General features: G+C 32.4%; 1 protein-coding gene across 1 annotated transcript in view; it reads left to right on the forward strand.

The window, feature by feature from the left end:
- LOC146531605 (uncharacterized) overlaps positions 1–19,643 on the forward strand; it is a 43,171-nt gene extending 23,528 nt beyond the window's left edge. Inside the window, exon 2 of the mRNA XM_085198774.1 lies at positions 18,003–19,643. Within this exon, the coding sequence (XP_085054900.1) occupies positions 18,003–18,585 (583 nt within the window). The 3' untranslated portion in view covers positions 18,586–19,643. The remainder of the gene's footprint in view (positions 1–18,002) is intronic.
- Positions 19,644–19,698: the final 55 nt, after the last annotated feature.

The following is a 19,698-nucleotide window of genomic DNA, read 5'->3' on the forward strand; positions in this document are numbered from 1 at the left end:
TAAATATTTTTGGTCAAGGGAGTTTCTTATAATATTTCATAGTTACTTATAACATTTTTACATGCGCAGTCGACTGATTTAAGCCCTGTAAGCACGATGAGTGTAGGTTCACTTCACAGCCGAGAACTATTTTCATTTTCCCGCTCTGGAAAGAAAACGCGGTGTTGACTTCCGTGACACAACACACAATGGCTCGAATTCGAGCAATAAAAGGAGAAAGGTGTCTCTTAATAGTAGATTCTTACTGCCCCTATATATAACTATAAAGAAAAACCCGCCATACTAACCACATATCCTTACATAATAGAAATATCGATCGTGAGAGAAAATTGGATTTACAACCTTCGGGCCTTCAAAGCTACCACCATACTAATACCGTTATTTCAAATAACGATAACGCTAACATTACTTTGTAAGATATCAACTAATTATAAGAAATTTCTATTAATTACGAAATATTTGACATATTCATTAATTTAATATTGTTTTCTTTCCAGGTAACACAACGGACAGTCTACATTCCTACTGCGCCTAGTAAGATTGACTAGCCCTTAAAATGTCTATTCTGGATTATTAATTGGAATAAAATACCTGGTACTCGTTGGTTAGGATCTGTAAACTAGTTTAATGAGGGAGAAGTGGAACTACTTGTGAACGCGATTTTATTACATTCTTGCAACGTTTCATACGTGCGTTTATTTTAGATTTCTGATATGACTTGGTTGTGTAAACTCTACTTGGCTGTCAATCATGACAATTTTATAATACTTGGTGTTGCCATAAATCATTTTTTTTATTGTACGTAACATTTATTACTATTGCAGTGTGCAAGTTTAATTTATTAATAAGAACAGCACGATAGGAAAAAGGAACCTAGTGTCTTAGCACTAGGTTCCTTACTTTCCGCCGAATTTTTCGAGGCAATTTTTTGAGTGGTGGGGCGTGAGCGGAGTGTCGGTGTGTTATCCTGCTATATAAAAGTAAAGCTTTAATTATTAAAGTGTATTCAAAAATATATTTTTTAATATTTAATTTATAATGTCATCTGTGCAAATTGATGACCCTTAAAGATTTATTTCCATTATGAACCACATATAAGGTAATCTATGCCTTATCCACAGCCCAAAGAAAAGAATAGAAACTGCAAAACATGCCATCCTTCACTTAGTCATACATCATTTGTTAAAAGACAGAATATTAATGTGAGAACACTTTTTAATACCATATAGACTAAAAATAAAACTAAGAAATTGTAAATGTCCGCCATCGCATTCAACTTTAATGAATCATTCGCGGCCCTTAAATGCTATTTACATTATTCATGACTGGAGTCCCACAGAAAGGACTCCGTCGGCTCTAGACTTACTATTCTTAGACTTTTGATATAAATCTTTTGCTATTTTGTTTTGTAAAACAAAAAAAGAGCTAAATTCAGTGCGTTAATGAAATATATATGAAGACGAGAAATGTCATTTCATTAAAATTAATTTATTTAGAAGATAAGTAACGTGACTACGTTATCTTCTAAATAATATCTTCACAGGAGCACAAGCGTGTGACTGTAATGCTATATTGGGAGTTCGATGCCCGCTTGGGGGAACTATTTATCTATTATGTGTTAATTCTCTCTAGTACCAAACAACACAATACCTCGAAAAAAGTGGCGTAAAGTGAGGAACGGAGTGTCTTAGCTCTAGGTTCCCTAGCTTATCCTGCTATATGCAGTATGAAATTGAAGAAAAAAAATTAGCCTCTAAATACAATATATTCTATGCTCATATTCTTTCCTGCAAAACTATAAAAAACACATATTAACTATAAAGTTTAACAAGTTTCACTTATTTCATAGACACAAACAAGTAAGAACTAAAGATCAAACAACGACGTTTTACTAAGCATTCCGTTCTTAGGTACCCATTATTACGAAAGCAAACGTTCACATACGGATCCACCATTAAAGTCCACTCTAATTTTATACTTAATCCATCTCTGCCGCCTTTGTGTAAACCCTATACCATTATCTCTTATCCTACAGACATCTAGACAGGCCAATAATAAGCCAGACTTCATAAAACAGCCATATCTTGGCTCCTATCGCATTTCACTTCAACTTCACTTAAAAGTTAACCTGTAGACGCTAATATTTTTAGTTCTTTTGACTTTGGACGTGAAGAGATGGTGGAAAATGGATTTTAAAATGGAAATAGCAAAAGTTTTATGCTTGAATCAACATTTTATGTTTACGTCTAGGGTGTTTTAAGATGCAAAAATAACTTGAATTATTATAAAGATACCAGTTACTTGCTAAGTTGACTAATTGAAGACCACAGATGTGTAGAATAGTAAGGAATAAATGGTAGTCAATTTACCTAGAAATTCAAGTATAGAAGTTTCATAAAGGGATTTCTAGATTTTCTTGCTTTTTTAATGTTTTCTAATAATTTTAAAAAAGTCGTCTTTTCATTTCGCTTGCCAAGCCCAACTCGATCTATTCGATATAATTATATAAAAATCTTTAAAATATAACATTTTTGTACGGTACCCTTGAGTACGCTCTGCTTTATTTATACTTGCAAATTTTTTTATATATATAGTAGAAGCATATTTTTTTAAATGGAAATAATATATGAAATTAAACAAATTTATGAAGCGATTCTACCATAGAAGTTAAAACTTCATTAATTAAAAAGAACAACAAATTATATGAAATAAATAATTAGATTCTTAAGAAATATCGATTAAAACCGCATTTATTCGATTAAAAAACAAGCGATAAAATAGCTAGTTTACCTAAATCGATTTTTATTTTTATTTTTTCTCATCTCCTGAATATTACATGAAGTCGTGATGACTTGAATTCTAAAACGCGTTCCCATGGTTTATATATAGAACTAGCAAGAAATACAAACGAGTATTCAAACAAACGTATGGGTTTTTATCGGATCCACTAGAAAAATATCTAGAATATTTTATTTTAAATTACCGTATTTAATAAGGAATAATTGCTGTAACGAGTTTGTTAAATAAAATGTATGAGCCTTTGAATGGCTTAAAAAAGAGTGTCCTTTTAAAGACACTAAACATTTTTTTTTTTAATTACTTAATGTACTTTTAGAATAAAATTGAAGAATTAAAACATTTCAACTTAACTTCGAAGACGCATTTTTAAATTGTCCTGTTGAAGATCACATGTTAAGAATATGACTCTACCATAGAACTGGAGTAACATCGTAATTACTAAAAAGAGAGAAAAATGAGATAAATTTTCCTTCAAAAGGGAATCGAGCTCGTAACTACCAACCAGTATAACAAATTTTCACATATACGTTAAATGTAAAAATGTTATTAATAATTCATTTCACGTGCATCGGTTAACAATACTATAAATTTGCAGTAAATTTCCTAGCGACACGTACATTTCAATCGGGTTTGATCAGAATGCCTGTATGGAAAGTAAATTGGATGTTTGCGACACTTATCACATTTATTGCGATAACGAAAAACCCGGGTCATATAACGTATTAAAATTTCATTGTAAATTTTGTTAAGCTTTTTGATAGCTATAGATAGACTATTTAATATAAGCATATAATGTAAAAAACCATATATTATCTTTAACCGACTACAAGAAAGAATGAGATTATGATTTTTTCTGGGAACCCAGGAGACTTCTATTCTTCACTTACGAGTTACCATTCAGTTACCAGAGCGAAGAAAATATTTAATATTTCTTTCCTCGAGTGACAATCGAACCTGTCGCGTTTAGAGTCGCAAGCTTGTGCCCCTGCAACAAATGACTGACAGGCCTCAATTTAATTCCATTATTTATAGAAAAAATTTAATATAAAGTTTATGAATTCTTTTACACTATTTTTTTACTTTTTTTTTAATATCATTAACCACTAACACTAACTATTTTTTTCTTTACTTTTAATATCATTAGTGACATTTCTTACAGTACAATGTGGGCGTGCTAGAGCGCGTCCACGCTCGATAACCTCTATTAAGACGTAGACACATACAAAAGACAATACAGGCTATTTCTTTTCTTTATAAATCTTCGTCGTGGTGCAAGAGCACAGGCACGTGGCTGTAAACTCGACAGGTTGTGGTTTCGATTCCGACTCGAGGAAATTAAGTATTTAATAGTTTCATTTCTTCGCTCTGGTGTCAAGGCCAAAGGCGGCATTGAGTTTTCCCACTCACACAATGCCTCTAGAATTTGGCGGAGAGCGGAGTGTCCAAACATTAAGCTTTCTCTTCCTACATTGCTACATGCGGAATACAGCTAAAAAATAATTATTATTATGTAGTATAAATTAAAATAAACCTTTCACAGATTATAAATACAATGTAGACGGTGCCTTAAGTAATCTGTTCCAACTCGACAAGTCGAACAAGCATTATTGACGTTAGGAGCCATATCTCTGACATCTCGGCCAGATAGGCACTTTAATTTCTAATAAAATTAAATTAATATTGTTATGTGTAAAGCTATTGAAATTGCAATGGTATTTCTACAAAAGTATACATTAAAATGGAATTTGTTAACTTTAGATAAATAACACAATTACATTATTATTGGTAGCAAGGCTAAGCGCGGCGTTTAGTTGCGCCACGCAATGTCTTGAAAATTCGGCGGTTACTTGGTTCCCTCTTCCTACCCTACCCTATGTGGGATATGGCAGGAAAATAAGATGCAAATAACATTAAATATTTACTTTTAGAAAATTTATGCTTTCATTTTTTTAATTAATTATAATCAAAAACGCGATTATATCAAAGTTATCCAATTTTTATTTTGACATAGGTATTTGTCATTTTGAACGGCCGAAAAAAAAACGCATTTAAAAAAATATACATTTACTGATGAAAAATGACCAAAATGGATAATTCTAGATAGATTAAATAATTAAACCTTTCTCAAAGGCTCAAACTAGCTGATACCTACTATTACAATAAAAAAAATATTGTTTGAAACTAACGTAACGGAAGTGAATAAATACATTTAAACAGAATAAAATGCATTAAATAAATATCCAAAGCAATCTGTTCCTGATTTCAAAGAACATTATTGAAGCTGGAAGCTGTATCTCCAACATCTTGGCAAGATAGTGGCTTAGCTGACAACGAATGGATTGCAATAAAATATTATAGCCACCGCGAAGGCGTAGTGGTTTGAAAATAAAATATTTTGTAAATTTTGCAAGCATATAATAATATTTTTTAAAGCCTTTGAAAACTTATTATTTTTTGTTTTTATTATGAGATTAATGTCGTCGCGGTTTTGAGTTTTCCCACTTAACAGGCAATGTTTTAAAAATTTATCGGAAAGTAGATAAAGGGGTGTAATAAAAGGTTCCCTATAGACAAGTGAAATATCTTATTTTGAATTTAAAGGGAAACCGCCGATTTCTGGAGGCATTCCGTGTTGAGTAACGGAACTTAACGCCGCGCTTTGCCTCTTTATTATATAACGAGTGAGTACATAAAAATAAATAAATATTTGACTTCCTCGAGCGGGAATCGAACCTACAACCTGTCGAGAAATCTATCCCGCAGTCTAAACCAAGTAAGCCTAGGTTAGATTAATGTCAAATATTCTTACTGGTTCTCTTGAAGATGAGACGTAGCGACAAATAGCCTCAGCTTCAGGTAAACACCGTAACATATTATTTCCTTGATTGCTAAAGTCATTTTGTATTAGACTTATACCCTGTTGGTCCTTACCATCAATTATTATGAATAACTTGCAAAATAGAGCTTTTAGCATACTAGTGTATGTTACACGAGTTTGTTTAAAAAAACAGAGAATTTAAATTGTGGACAGTAATTGTTTTTTCAGCTTTACGCTATATCATTGCGTGTTGATTGGTGGAACTAAACGCCGCGCTTGGCGTCAACTTTAGCGCGAAGACATGAAATTATAAATCCAAATAATTTAATATAATATTTAATTTTCTCAAATGGCAATCGAATCCACAAGCTATCGCGTTTACTATCACATGCTTGCAGTCACCTGCGCCACGACTGTCTTCAATAATAAAAACAAAATATTAATTATCCCAAAATACCACAAATATATCTAAAATACCATAAGTATAACCAAATATTCACATTATAATACCAAAAAACCAATATTAACAATCTTTTCACATAGTTTTCGTGGATAAGCTTTAAATAGTAGGTGTACGGCCATTTCGCATTTCCCGCTAGCCTCTTAGCTCGGGGTCAATGACCTAACCATTGTATGTTCGTATGTGACAAATATTGGTTGCACCTAACATTTCCTAGTAACGGAAACGGCTCGTAAAGCACATAAGTATTTCCACGTTACTTTTAAATTTAAAGGGTTATTTTTGTATGCGGTTTTAAAATAAAATATATATGTTAGTATACAATAAGAAGAAGAATATACAGTTCTCTTAGAATTCGGCGGAAAATGGGGGGGCGAATTGTCATAACACTAGGTTCCCTCTGCCTAACCTACTATATACGGGATAGAGTGAAAAATAAAATAAAAATAAAAAAAATAAATTAGTTTATTACATTGTATTTGAAGTAATATTTAGAAATTAAATAAAGAAAAATATTTATGAACGTATAACGGAGCCGTTAAAAAATGTCCGAATCTCGCTACGATAAAAGTTTTATATATTAACTAAATTGAATTCTACTATGTCTCTAAGAGAGTGCCTTCATTATGTTGTAACATATTAATTAAGCCCTTGTGATCCGTTAGCGACCCACTAAAGAGTAATTAGTATGACAACTACTAAAAGCTAATAGAAGCGCTTTCACGACCGCATCAATATGTTTGTGCTATTTCTCCACTTTTTTAAGCTTCACGCTGTAACCCGCATACCGCAGGGTAGGGAAAGGGAACCTTGTGTTAAGACATTCCGTTCTTGAGGCATTGCGTGTTGAGTGGAGGAACTCAAATCCACCAGACACCAGAGTGAAGAAACTGGAAATATTAAATATTTAATTTTCTCGACTGGAATCGAACCCATAACGTGTCTTTACAGTCACACTTTGTGTATATCTTTGTGCATAATATAATATTCAAAGCATTTGGCATAAATTTTATATTTTTAAGGAAGTGCAGTCAATTATGGGTTTAATTAGAAAACTAATATTGGAAATTAACATCAATTAAAAAGTTTGTGACGATGTGACGATGTGACGACGACGAAGTGAAATTTATTAAGTTCTAAGTTAAATATTTACAAAAGAATGTTCCATGGAAATAAATAAATATATCTAAAATGTATATATAAAAACACATATTCAATTACCATAAATTTATAAAATATACAATAATCAATCATATCAGCATACTTATCAACGGACTTGGCAATTACGATCTCAACTCTCTCAACACACAATGTCTCCAAATTACGGCGAAAAGCGGAAAAGAGCAGAAATGTTTTAATGGGAACGGAGTGTCCTAACACTAGGTTCCCAGGTTCCCTCTTCCCACCCCACCATATGCGGGATACACCCGTGAGCTTATCAATTAATTAAGAAATGTTTCATAAAAGCTCTCATTATCATTCCATTTTGATAACTCTCTAAGTTAAGCTAAAGTAGTCATTTGGTTGACGTGATACCTTGTAAAGTTCGACCGTTACTCGTCGGTCTTAATAAACATTCCTACAGCAGTCAGTGGGCAAACCGCAAACATATGATGATTACCTGCATTACCTATATTACCTGTATTACCTGATTACCTAGTAATGTTGGTGGATCGCCCTTAACGGGCTTCGAAGGTCAGATACCTGATACAGCAGCAATTGATAAATGGCTGATGAAGCCTATATTTCAATTAGTTATTTTTGATTTGTGATTATTATTTTGTGATGAGGCCGTCCTGGCGCAGGGGTACAAGGGTTTGACAGTTACGCGGTGGTTGTAAGTTTGATCCCCACTCCAGGGAATAAATTATTATTTAATTGAGTTCTGCCCCTCAACACGCAATGGCTCGGAAAATTAGGCGGAAAGTAGGTAATGGAATGTCTAATGGAACACTAAGTTCCCTCTGTTTACCCTGCTGCGTGCGAGATATAACGTGAAGCTGATTTAATGTAATTTAAATTTTGTTTGTTTTTGGTATGGTAATCTTTTTGTTTGTGAACCGTACAACGGAAGCCACTTTTTATATTGTATGTTCCATTTTGAAAATCCGGTTAATAAAAAAGTAAACTATTGCATACAAATGTAAGTGATTTCGAATCGATTCCATTAATGTATTTCCATATAAATATAAAAAGTATAATATACATATCATATTAAAAGTTCTACCTTTCTGTACTTTCCGGAATAAACAGAGGTAGAGATACTTATTTATTTTATTTATTTATTTTAACTTCACGCTGTATTCTGTACATATCAGGATAGGCAGAGGGAACCTAGTGTTCAGACACTCTATTCCTCACTTTCCGCCGAAATCTTAACCTATTACGTGTTGAGTGGCGAAACTGAACGCCGCGTACACCGTTACCAAAACGAGGACATGAAAAAACTAAATATTTAATTTCTTTGAGTGGTTTTTTCAGGTTTAAACTGGAAACTCCTATTTACTCACATATAAATAATACACAACCCTATAAGCATTTCAATTACTAAACAACTCTAAAAAATAATAAAAAGGGAACCTGCAAGTTAAGTAAATAATTTATCGAAAAAAGTACACGCTCTATAATTTCGAGTCCATTACAGTGTCTATAAAAGTCAGTGCCAGTCAATCATATAATTACGGAAGCGGCAACTATTATTTAAAACGGGATGAGAAGTTTATTATTATTTTATGTAAACCAGGTGACGAGACAAGTTCGATTTTTGTTTAATAGTTGACTTTTTCCTCCTGTTCCTCCTGGCATTAATCCCGGCAATTGCCAGGGTCTGCCCTCCTACTCAACCTACTCCACTTTTCACGGTCTTTATAGTTGACTTTTTGTCTAATAATAATTCAAATCAAATCAGCTTCACGCTATATCCCGCACACAGCGGGAAAATGGGTACCGGTTTGTCTTAACACTAAATTCCCTCAGCGTATCCTGCTGTGTACGTGATACAGCGTGATTCTTAAAAAGGGAAACTAAAATAATTAATGTAATAATGAAATTGTCCTGTATAATCAAATATAACGTTAATAATATGACATCGAAATAAATAATATGGTATTAAATGACATGAAGTCAACTAGTGGTTTAGTCCTATTATTTTACTCTAAATATAAACTTAATAGCTCGTGACGGTTATTGTAGGGTCAGCAAAAAATAAGATTTTGAAGAATAAAATTATTCAGTTTTTCATTGTATTTTTAAATTACATAACATTTTGGAAAGTATTTATGAGGATTAAGAGAGAATTATTTAATGCTAAAATGAGAACTAAGATCTCATTGGAGGAAATTAAATATTCATTTAAATTTATACTTTAATTTCTCCGCTTTGGTGCTAGGCAAAGTACGGCGTTGAAAATATATCGCTTATATAAATTGCTGTAAAATAAGTAACAGACTTCTAAGTAATTGTTCATATATAGTACTTAAGATACTTTACAGTACTAAGCTGTTGTTGTTGTTGTTACTCTTTATTTATGGCGTTCCGAGCGTGCCAATTCAGCACTAATCACTTCGCCAATGTCACGTTGAATGGAAAACACACAAAGGAGAATGTACGGTAAAAAAGACAATATAACGCAATAGGAGAATGCACGTTAAAAAGAGATCTAAGAGAGCTAAGATAAGTACTAAGCTGTCTCTGTTCTAAATAACGACTTAACACCTCTAGAGTCCATAACAACGTCAACAAGTGCCAATGCGTGTCGGTGATGTCTCACATGATGTCGCTTAAAAAGAATTTCGTGTAAATTATATTTTCAGTTAAGAGATATAACTGTCATGAGAAATCTGATACAGACAAATACTTAAAATTGTAAGTTTAAATGGTATTAGGTCAAATTGTTAAGTTTTAAAATAGGAAGTTTTAAATCCACTTAATTTGGTTATAAATTAGAAAGAAGCTTTTCTTTTTATATTTGTAGTGTATTTTTATATTTATATAGATGTTCCAAACAAGTACTAAGAACTTTTTGAAGTAATAAATAAAGTCTTATAGCAGGGCAGATGTAGTGTTAGAAAACTCTGTTTCCATTTTCACGCCCGAATCTGAAACAGGGTAAGAGCCCTGCGAAATGAAGTAAGTTGGAAGGTCGAACTTACAACGGCGCGGAGTGTCTTAACACTAGGCTCCCTCTGCCTAATCTGATTAATGCGTGGAGCTGAAAAAAAACACTAAACGCTCATTGTCTATGATTTTTTTTAGAAAAAACATAAAGCGACTTAAAGCTATTTTTTGCAATCATTATGGGACCAAACTAAACGTGAAATAGTAAAAAACAAATATAAACCCAGCACGCGAGATCTCCAATACTTAATCAAGCATAAAGAAGAAGCACTTTAAAATGGCATTACGTTTTAGTTAATAATTATAATTACAGTATCGTTTTGTGCTAACGTTTTAATCTTGTTTATATGAATATTTAACATGCGAGTTAATTACTCTATATAGCCTATTAACAGCACAATCAGCTGAAGAAGTAAAAATAGATGAGATAAATAGCGATTTAGAAATATGATTCTTTTTCAGTTAAGTCGCGACTTTCAATCCCATGTTTTGTAGACATAAAAATATTAATCAACCTCACAATGTATCCCGTTCACAGCAGGGTAGCCAGAGGGAACCTAGTGTAAAAACACTCCGCCCCCCCACTTACTGCCGAATTCCGGAGGCATTCCAAGAAATAGAAGTGTAAATGTAAATAAATATTGATACCCCTGCGTCACGACAACCTCAAATACTATTACTTAAAATATAAAAATCATAATTTTAACTCTCTCTTCAATTAATACATACATAAATCTCATCAAGTACTTGAAAAAAACATATTGTTAATTGCCCGTAAATCCGAATGCAGAAATCGGAACAAGAAAAGTGAAAAGTGAAAGTTGATTTGTTTAATTGATCGCAATAAATCTTTGACTGAAAGTCTATTAAAAAGTAATAAAAAATGGTTATTAGATTAGTTATATTTAGAAAAGCCATATTGAAAAGTTAACAAGTATGACGACTAAAATGAACTAGTTATCCCGCATCCCATATAGCGGGATAGGCAGAGGGAGCAGAGTGTTAGGATACTCCACTCACTATTTTCCGCCGAATTCTCAAGGCATTACGTATTGATTGGCGGAACTGAACGCCACGTCGTACTTTGACACCAAAGCGAAGAAATGAAAATATTGACTATTTAATTTTCTCGAGTGGGAATCGAACCCAGACCATGTCGCGCTAGCAATCGTGTTAAATAAGTTATTAGTAAGAAACAACATTTTCTCTAGGTACCTACTACAAAGTACAAACTATGTATTACTTTGAAAAAGTATAATGAGAAAAACTAAGTAACTTTGTAACACTTTGTACTTAAGTTGAACTAGTGGAGGATAGTAAATTAAGAAGTTGCGGTTATGCGACGAACGTTGACCGACGTTGCGGAACAAAAAAGAGTAGTAAAAACATCTATTCTATTCTATTCTATAAATAAAGTCGTAAAACGTAAACAAAATGCAACTGCAATATAATGGCAGGCATATTTTTTTTATTATGCATTATGCTCGAGTCAGTCAAGAAAATTAAATATTAGATTATAGAGAAAGTTTCATATCTTGTCTGTTTTCGCTTACATTGTGAAATATAATTAATTGATTGGTGGAGTTTAACGCCGCTTTACGCAAAGAAAAGAAATTGTAAAGTAATTTAAATAGATAATTCTGAAAATAATAATTCAAATCTACAAGCGGTAGCGGTTAATGCGGTACTATACAGACGATCTCTATTTATTTTATCTGAAATAAATTGATTTTATCTATTGAAAATGATTCGTTTGATAGTGAAGGCAGCCACAAAGAGATCAACACTATCTCTTTTAATAGTGCACTTTATATCGCCAATAAACTAGACATCGCCAAGTATCCATACATTCCTTTAAATATGTTAATTTATTTTTACGTTTTTTCTTCCTTTTATTAAATAAAATAATTAAAAGTCAAGTTTGCTAATTTGTTTGCTGATATATAACTTTGTTTTTTAATTCGAAACAACAAATCTCATCTTGAGGAAAACCCGCGACATCTCACGCAAGTGCGTTGACCTCAAACTGACCTGCGAGGAGGTCACGCGGTCATTGCAACGCCCACGCGTGGTCCCACACTTACAAATACGTGGACATAAATAACTATTTACTTAGCTTACTTTAACAACCACATTTGAGATGCCAATTAGTGTGTATATAAGTGATATTAAAATGATTCAAACGAATGTATATAAATAAATATAAAAGCCAAAAAAACATTTTAAACGTAGCATCTCACGACACTACGATTCCCACTCGAGGATATTAATTATTTTCATTTCTTCACTCTGGTAAATAGACAAAGCTATTGAATTCCGCCACTCAACACGAATGTCTCGAAAATGTTTCAGTAAGGCTGATAGTAATGTTCTTTTACAATATCTAAACAGTTCAGTCAATTCAAAATACTGTGAAAATAGAATGAACGAATTTAAAGATGACTTTACCAACAATAGTTAGGAAATTTATAATTTATGTAACAAATATTTATACATATTTCTCAATTATCATTTATCTATGTATTATTTAAAACCATAAACAATGTTAGCCTCATTTAACTACTTAATATACTGTGGGAATGATTCAACGGAACGGGACTTTCCGTACAATTGATGCCAGATTAGTCAACGGATCCCGCCCTCCAGCTAAATGAGGCACATGCTGAACGATTAACGGGTCGATATACGATATTACATGTAAAGATGGATGAAATTGTTACTTCGAACAACATTATTGTTTATGGCTGTGCTAATCACATGTGAAGTTCGATAGTTAATAATTAAATGTACTGTCCGTAGAACTAAGTACGTACGTGGTGTTGCCAGATATTTTCCTTTTTATTATTGTTAGCATCCCTGCTATGCTTACCACATAAACAAGCGTATAAGAATTTCGACGTAGCTTAATGAGAACGTATGGCTTAGTGAGTGGTTTCCAGGAAGCACGGGTTCGGATCCCGCTACGTTTAAATTTTTATACGTTTTCTAAATAAGTAAGAATATTTGATATTAATTTTAGCTTGATACTCGAGATAAATGGTCTTGACAGACGGACAACATAATAAGAGTTCCATTTTTACCTTTTGAGGTACGGAACCCTAAAAAAAATACCTGTGAGAATAAACTCAGTAAAAACATAGTTCATAACAAGTTCCGTAAGATAGAACAGTTTACAACAAGAGTATAATGTATGTGTGGGAATCAATAAGTTCGCGTGTTTAGACGTAATAACCTCTTTTAATCTATTCTAATTTTTTATAGACATAATAACTTTTTTTATTAAAAGAAATTCCTTTTTAACTATTTACTTGGTTTTTTAAATAATGGAGCCAGTTTAAGTGTTATAAAATATGAACGGTATGTTAAGTTGACTTGCTCTTTTTATATTGCAGAATATATGAGCTTACTAGTCGCGATTTTATGATTCCTTTACGTTCTAGATATACAATATAGTTTATTGTATTTATTTAAGATAAAAAAAGGGATACGATAATAACGAAGAAAAGCGCGGCGTTGGGTTGCGAAGTGCGCAACCCAACGCCGCGCCGCCCAGCGGCAGTGGAAGGTAGAATGTCGTACCACTAGGTTCCCAGGTTCCCTCTATTTACCCTGCAATAACTGCGTGATACAGCGTGATGCTAAAAATAAAAAAACTAACAAAAATATATAATTTTATTGTTTCATCCAAGCAATGCAAGGAAGTAGCGACTTGTATTTGTGATTAATACATATAAATAATTTATTAAATTTTATATATGTGAAAAGAAATTAACCTCATTCCATTAATGAAACGCGTAAAAGCTTTTCTTTTTCTTAATAATTCGGGTTAAAGAGTTTTCTCACGTTCCAAACACCATAAGATTTTGAATCTTTATTATATTAGTTGCATGTTCATCTGATCTATAACGGTTAAAAGATCTATTAATATTTAAAAATGCTGACCTAGTAAATATGTTATATTCAAATTCATATGAAATTTAAACAATTTTAATTTGATTCGTTGCCTGGAAAATATCTCTACTACGCCTGTTTGTGTCTGTATGTATAGTATATCTACTATCGACACAAAGAGTAGGCTTCGCCCGCCCGAGTTTATTGTTATATTATAGGCAAATCATTTAATAATTACCAGCCTATGTGTTATTCTGATGTACAATCTATAATAATGTAAAGTTTCATCTAAATGTACTCAGTAGTTTTTACGTGAAATCGGAACAAACATCCATTAATCCGTACAAATTTTCTATGCGACTGTTAACGCGACTGGTTTTGGGTTCGATCTCTACTCGAGAAGAAAAATATTTATTTAAATTTATATTTTCATTTCCTCTCTCTGGTGTCAAGGCAAAGCGCGGCGTTAAGTTCCACTATTCAACACGCAATGCCTCCAGAATTCGGCGGAAAGTGGATTGGTTGGATGGATCTTATTATTTTCCTTGGTTTCCTTGAAAAAAAATTGGAAGAAAACTATCTAAAACTAAACTATTAAACCTATTAAAAAATAAACTACATAGGATAATCGTAGAACGCGTATAAACTATAATTATAAAGCCATAATAGATTATGCACGGAGATTCTTAACTGGTATAGCATAATCTCTTAGTGGAATCACCGCAGGTTTAACGTGGCAATTGATCAGGTTACTTCGCTTTATCAGGGGATTTAAAATAATAATCCATTTATCTCATGTTTTTATGAATAAATTTGAATGTATAATGTAAAATATATGATATTCTGTTTAGCTTAGCATTTCTGCCTTAAATGATTGCACTTTTCTACTCATTTCGGGACATTAATTGCAGAATGTACAGCAGGTTCGGTGGGCAGGTGCGATCAAATATGGAGTATTGTTCTCATGCTGACGCAGCCTAGTATCAGCTTAAACCATCTGGTAGTACCCAACATAGAGTCATTGGAACCATTGGGTACTCAATCTGTGAAACGCACTTACACTTTGGCTTTGCGTACGGGTCACCTGAAGGTGATCACTTACCATCAGCTGATGCATACGCTCCATTACCTTGTTTTTTTTTTTTCATTAAAAAAATCAAAATCTAATAGATAATTTTACTGCTAAGACCTCTTGGAAATTACCAAGGTTTAATAAGTAAAAATTAAAAATATTAGTCATTTAGCTTCAGAACTTACTCCACACAAAATCTATCAAGACCAAGAGTACCTTTAAATACTCCTTTATATTATTTTTTATTAAGTTACTAAGTAAACGTCGTCGCGACAAACTATGGCCGGTATTTTATTGCGTAAATTGTTTTTAAATTGTATAGCATAACTTTAAACATTTCACAAACAAGGGAAAAACAATTAATGCTGTAATAAAATGTAGAAAAACAAGCTTTTTAGCAATTTACCACATTTCTACTGTGTAAAGGTATTTATTACTATTTGTATTCTCGAGTAGAGAATTTAAAATATTTTTATCTTTTAATAGTCAGCAGTCTAGAGCTCGCAGGAAGCAATTATAATAAGAGAGGAAGGAAAATAAAAAGACATGCTAAAATTAAAAGTTTATTTATATAGAACCTGATATGAAACGCTCGCATAAAATCCATAAAAATCCACGGCTTCTTTTGATTAGTGCTACAGGTATATTTAACACTAGCGGACGCGCGCAGCTTCGCTTGCGTATTTAAGGGTGAATTCTAATAACCCATAAAACATGTGTGCAATGAAATATTTTTAAGAGTCTAAATTTCAAATTTTATAAAAATCGGTGGCGATTTAAAGATTTTTCCGTACAAACTTTCAACCCCTTATTTGCACCCTTAGGGGGTGAATTCTAGAAAACCATGAAACATATGTTCAATTAAATATTTTTAAGAGTCTAAATATCAAACTTTATAAAAATCGGTGGCGATTTAAGAATTTTCCCATACAAACTTTCAACCCCTTATTTGCACCCTTAGGGGGAGAATTCTAGAAAACGATGAAGCACGTGTTCAATTAAATACTTTGAAAAATCTAAATTTCAAATTTTATAAAAATCGGTGCCGATTTAAATTTTTTTCCATACAAACTTTGAACCCCTATATTCCCCCTTTAGGGTTAAAATTTTTCAAAATCCCTTCTTAGTGGATGTCCAGATTACGAAAGTAAACTTTTATCCAAATTTAACATTTCTACCATTAGCAGTTACGGCTGTGCGTGCGTCTTACCTCAGTCAGTGAGGACAAGTCCTTTTATATATATAGATTGTAAATAGTATTATCATGTAAATATAATATAATTATAATCAATTTAAAATCTTTCTAAACCTGTAGCAATCCTCATTTTTTATTATTTAGAAACATATAAATTATTTAGCACTTTCATGTAAGGCAATATTAAAAATGTTATTAAAATATTAAGGATTCGTATATTACGTATCCTTTAGCCGAAGAGGCCGCGATGGTTGTGGGTTCGATTCCCACTCGAGGAAGTGAAATATTTACTTACGTTTATATTTCCATTTCTTCGCTCTGATGTCGAGGCAAAGCGCGGCGTTGAGTTCTGCCACCCAACACGCAATGCTTCCAGAATTCAGAGGGTAGTGGGGAACGGAGTGTCTTGACACTAGATTTCCTCTGCCTACCCTGCTGTGTGCGGGATACAGCGTGAAAGTGATTTATTTATTTATTTATTTATTTATTAGTACAGAATTTCTAAAGTCCAAGAGCTATATTTAAATCTTTCATGTGATTGTGAATATTCTTTAGTATAACAACTTTATGTACATGCCAAAGGTAACTTAAGTTTTATGGATTTGTGGACGACATAATAAAGGGTAGAGCACATTGGAGTTTCATAACATGTCTATAATAAAATGTTATATATATATTTATTTATGTTATATTTTGCAATATTAATTGAGTAATGTTCCTTTCTAAATAAAAAGCAAATAATAAATTAACACTAAGACATTTCATAACTATATCTTAATATGACTCTACATATATAAATAAAAAAATTCTAACTAGTTAATTATATTTCGTATAACAATATATTATAATAACTAAAACCAAAAATAAATAAATAAACCAGCTTCACGCTGTAACCCACATACAGCAGGGTAGGCAGAGGGAACATAGTGTTAACACACTCCGTTCCCCACTTTCCGCCAAATTCGGAAGGCATTGCGTGTTGAGTGAAACTCAACCCAAAAATAAATATTATACCTAAACCTTTATCAACATATATTCATAGAGTATGCTAATTGCTTTGAAGACATGAGAACGGCCGTACAACGGGGACACGACTTAGTCCGCTGAGAGCATTCTCTAAGAGAACTTTGTAAACAACTTGAGAAGATAGTCAATGCATGAGAACTCACACTGTAGGTACACAACATAACTATAGTTCCTAAGACATTATGTAAAAAAGGTGAAAATACAGTAAATATATCGTAAAGTGACCCATTGTTCTCGTTACTAAAATAAAAGCTTCTAACAGTGTCTTGTTTACACTTCTACGAGTTCAATATTTACACATAGTCTATAGTATATGTTTGTATTAACTTTGTGGATTCCCATATGACTTGTATTTGTAATCTAAACAAATTAAAATTAAGAATCACCTCACACCCACCATCAGGGTATCATCAGGATAGGCAGAGGGCGTAGTATTCACAGAGCGAAGAAATGAAAATATAAATTTAAATAAATATTTCATTTGTTCGAGTGGGGAACGAACTTACTCGAACCCACAATCAGTCGCGCTTACAGTCACGCTTTGCACCTCTGCGCCACTACGGCCTAAATTTTTTTTCTTTGTATCCTAAACAAAAATATTAATACAAAATTCTATTTGTTTCAGATCGGCAACACTGCTACTCGCAGTAGTAGTGACTTATGCCGCAACAGCATCATCTAACACCGACAATCTCACCTTAGATAAGAAAGAACCAACGACCCATGAACTCCTCAGTTCCCTGGGCCTAAAGAAATTGAGAATTCCAGCTGCACACCATAGAAAACGTCTCGCTGAACAGGGCAGGAGGCATGGCACCGGCGACTCTAGAATGTACGTCATAAAGCTACCACCAAACACAAATTACTATAGCCACATCGACCCAGCTCCAGCATCAGCAAGAACTTTACCCTTACAAATGACCAGCAACGGGAAACCAGCCCGAGTTTACCATTGGAATTTACCAGTTTTACAAAAACTCGCTAAAAATCGCCCTCAGGCAAGATTTGATGATGATGTGGTAAACGTTGAAAGTACACCAACTTGGCCTAAAATCAATCATCCTAATTCTATAGATGCTCTGGCATATTACGTGCCTTCTAAGAAGACTTCCTTTAGAAAATATTTTTCTGGTAATGGCAAACCCAAATCTTTTTACGTGATCGACAAGGACAAGCACGCTGCTGAGTATCATAGGTTACTGCCTTAATTATGTTAATATTTAATTGTATTCTATTATATGTAGATAGAAGTAATGTTATTGCATTTTTTAGATAAGCCTTTTTTAGTAATATTAATCATAAATAAATAACGTATGTAATAAACATTATAAAGTTAGAATTCAATAAAAAATATATTACCATTTGTAAAAAATCAATTGTTTTCATTAGAAACCAAACTAAAATTTTCCAAACATAAATCTTTGCCATTTTCGGTAAGATGCCATTAATATAAAAGTAATATAATTAAACAAGGGTCATAAATAATTAATGCAATAACATTTAAATAACAATAAATTTTGCATTTAATCAATATATTCTTCAAAAATTAATTAAGTACTTGTGCTTAGGACGAGCTTATTCCACACTAACATTATATAACGATATGATATTGCCTTATACTTTAAATTTAATTTAAAATAAAAACTAGCGATATTGAAAGTATAAGCAAGGCCAGCTAAAGACGAATTCAATTTATTTTTAATCATAATATTCTTAAGATATGATTGATTGTTTAACTTTTACCTTTTTGTATAAAAAAAAGGAAACTTAAATTCATATTTTATAATCTCACTGTAAACAATATACCTTTTGTCCTAATCGTATCTTAGAGGATTTACTCCTGTAAATAGACATATACTAGAAAAATAAGTAACGGATAGGTGCTCAGGTGTTTTATTAAGACTGCGACACGAATTTAAATTATTATAGTTTAAGAATACGATGCCACAAATAGGTTAGATGTATACGAAAGTTGTGTGCTTCTAAATAGAGACAATTTTATAAAAACACTATTGTGTTGCCATAAATATCCAGTTCATGTACCTACTATTAAAAAAAATTGTCTCTGTTTTGTGTCGATATGAGGCTCCAAATTTGAACGCTCATGTTTTTTTTTTTCATTTATGATATAAGCTTTGGTGCTTAAAACAACTCACGAACGAATTGTAATTTATAGTCATTAAATTGTACTTTAAATAAGTATAATGTAACTCTTATAATTTTAAATATCAAATGTAACGTACGAATAAATAAAATCTTAAAAGTACACTATTTGTTTTATTTGATTAATGTTATAGCGTCATCTATTTATTTGTAATAAA

The sequence above is a fragment of the Heliconius melpomene genome, chromosome 15, assembly GCF_056956725.1.
Source record: "Heliconius melpomene rosina isolate 202511_hmr_F chromosome 15, ASM5695672v1, whole genome shotgun sequence".
NCBI lineage: Eukaryota > Metazoa > Arthropoda > Insecta > Lepidoptera > Nymphalidae > Heliconius > Heliconius melpomene.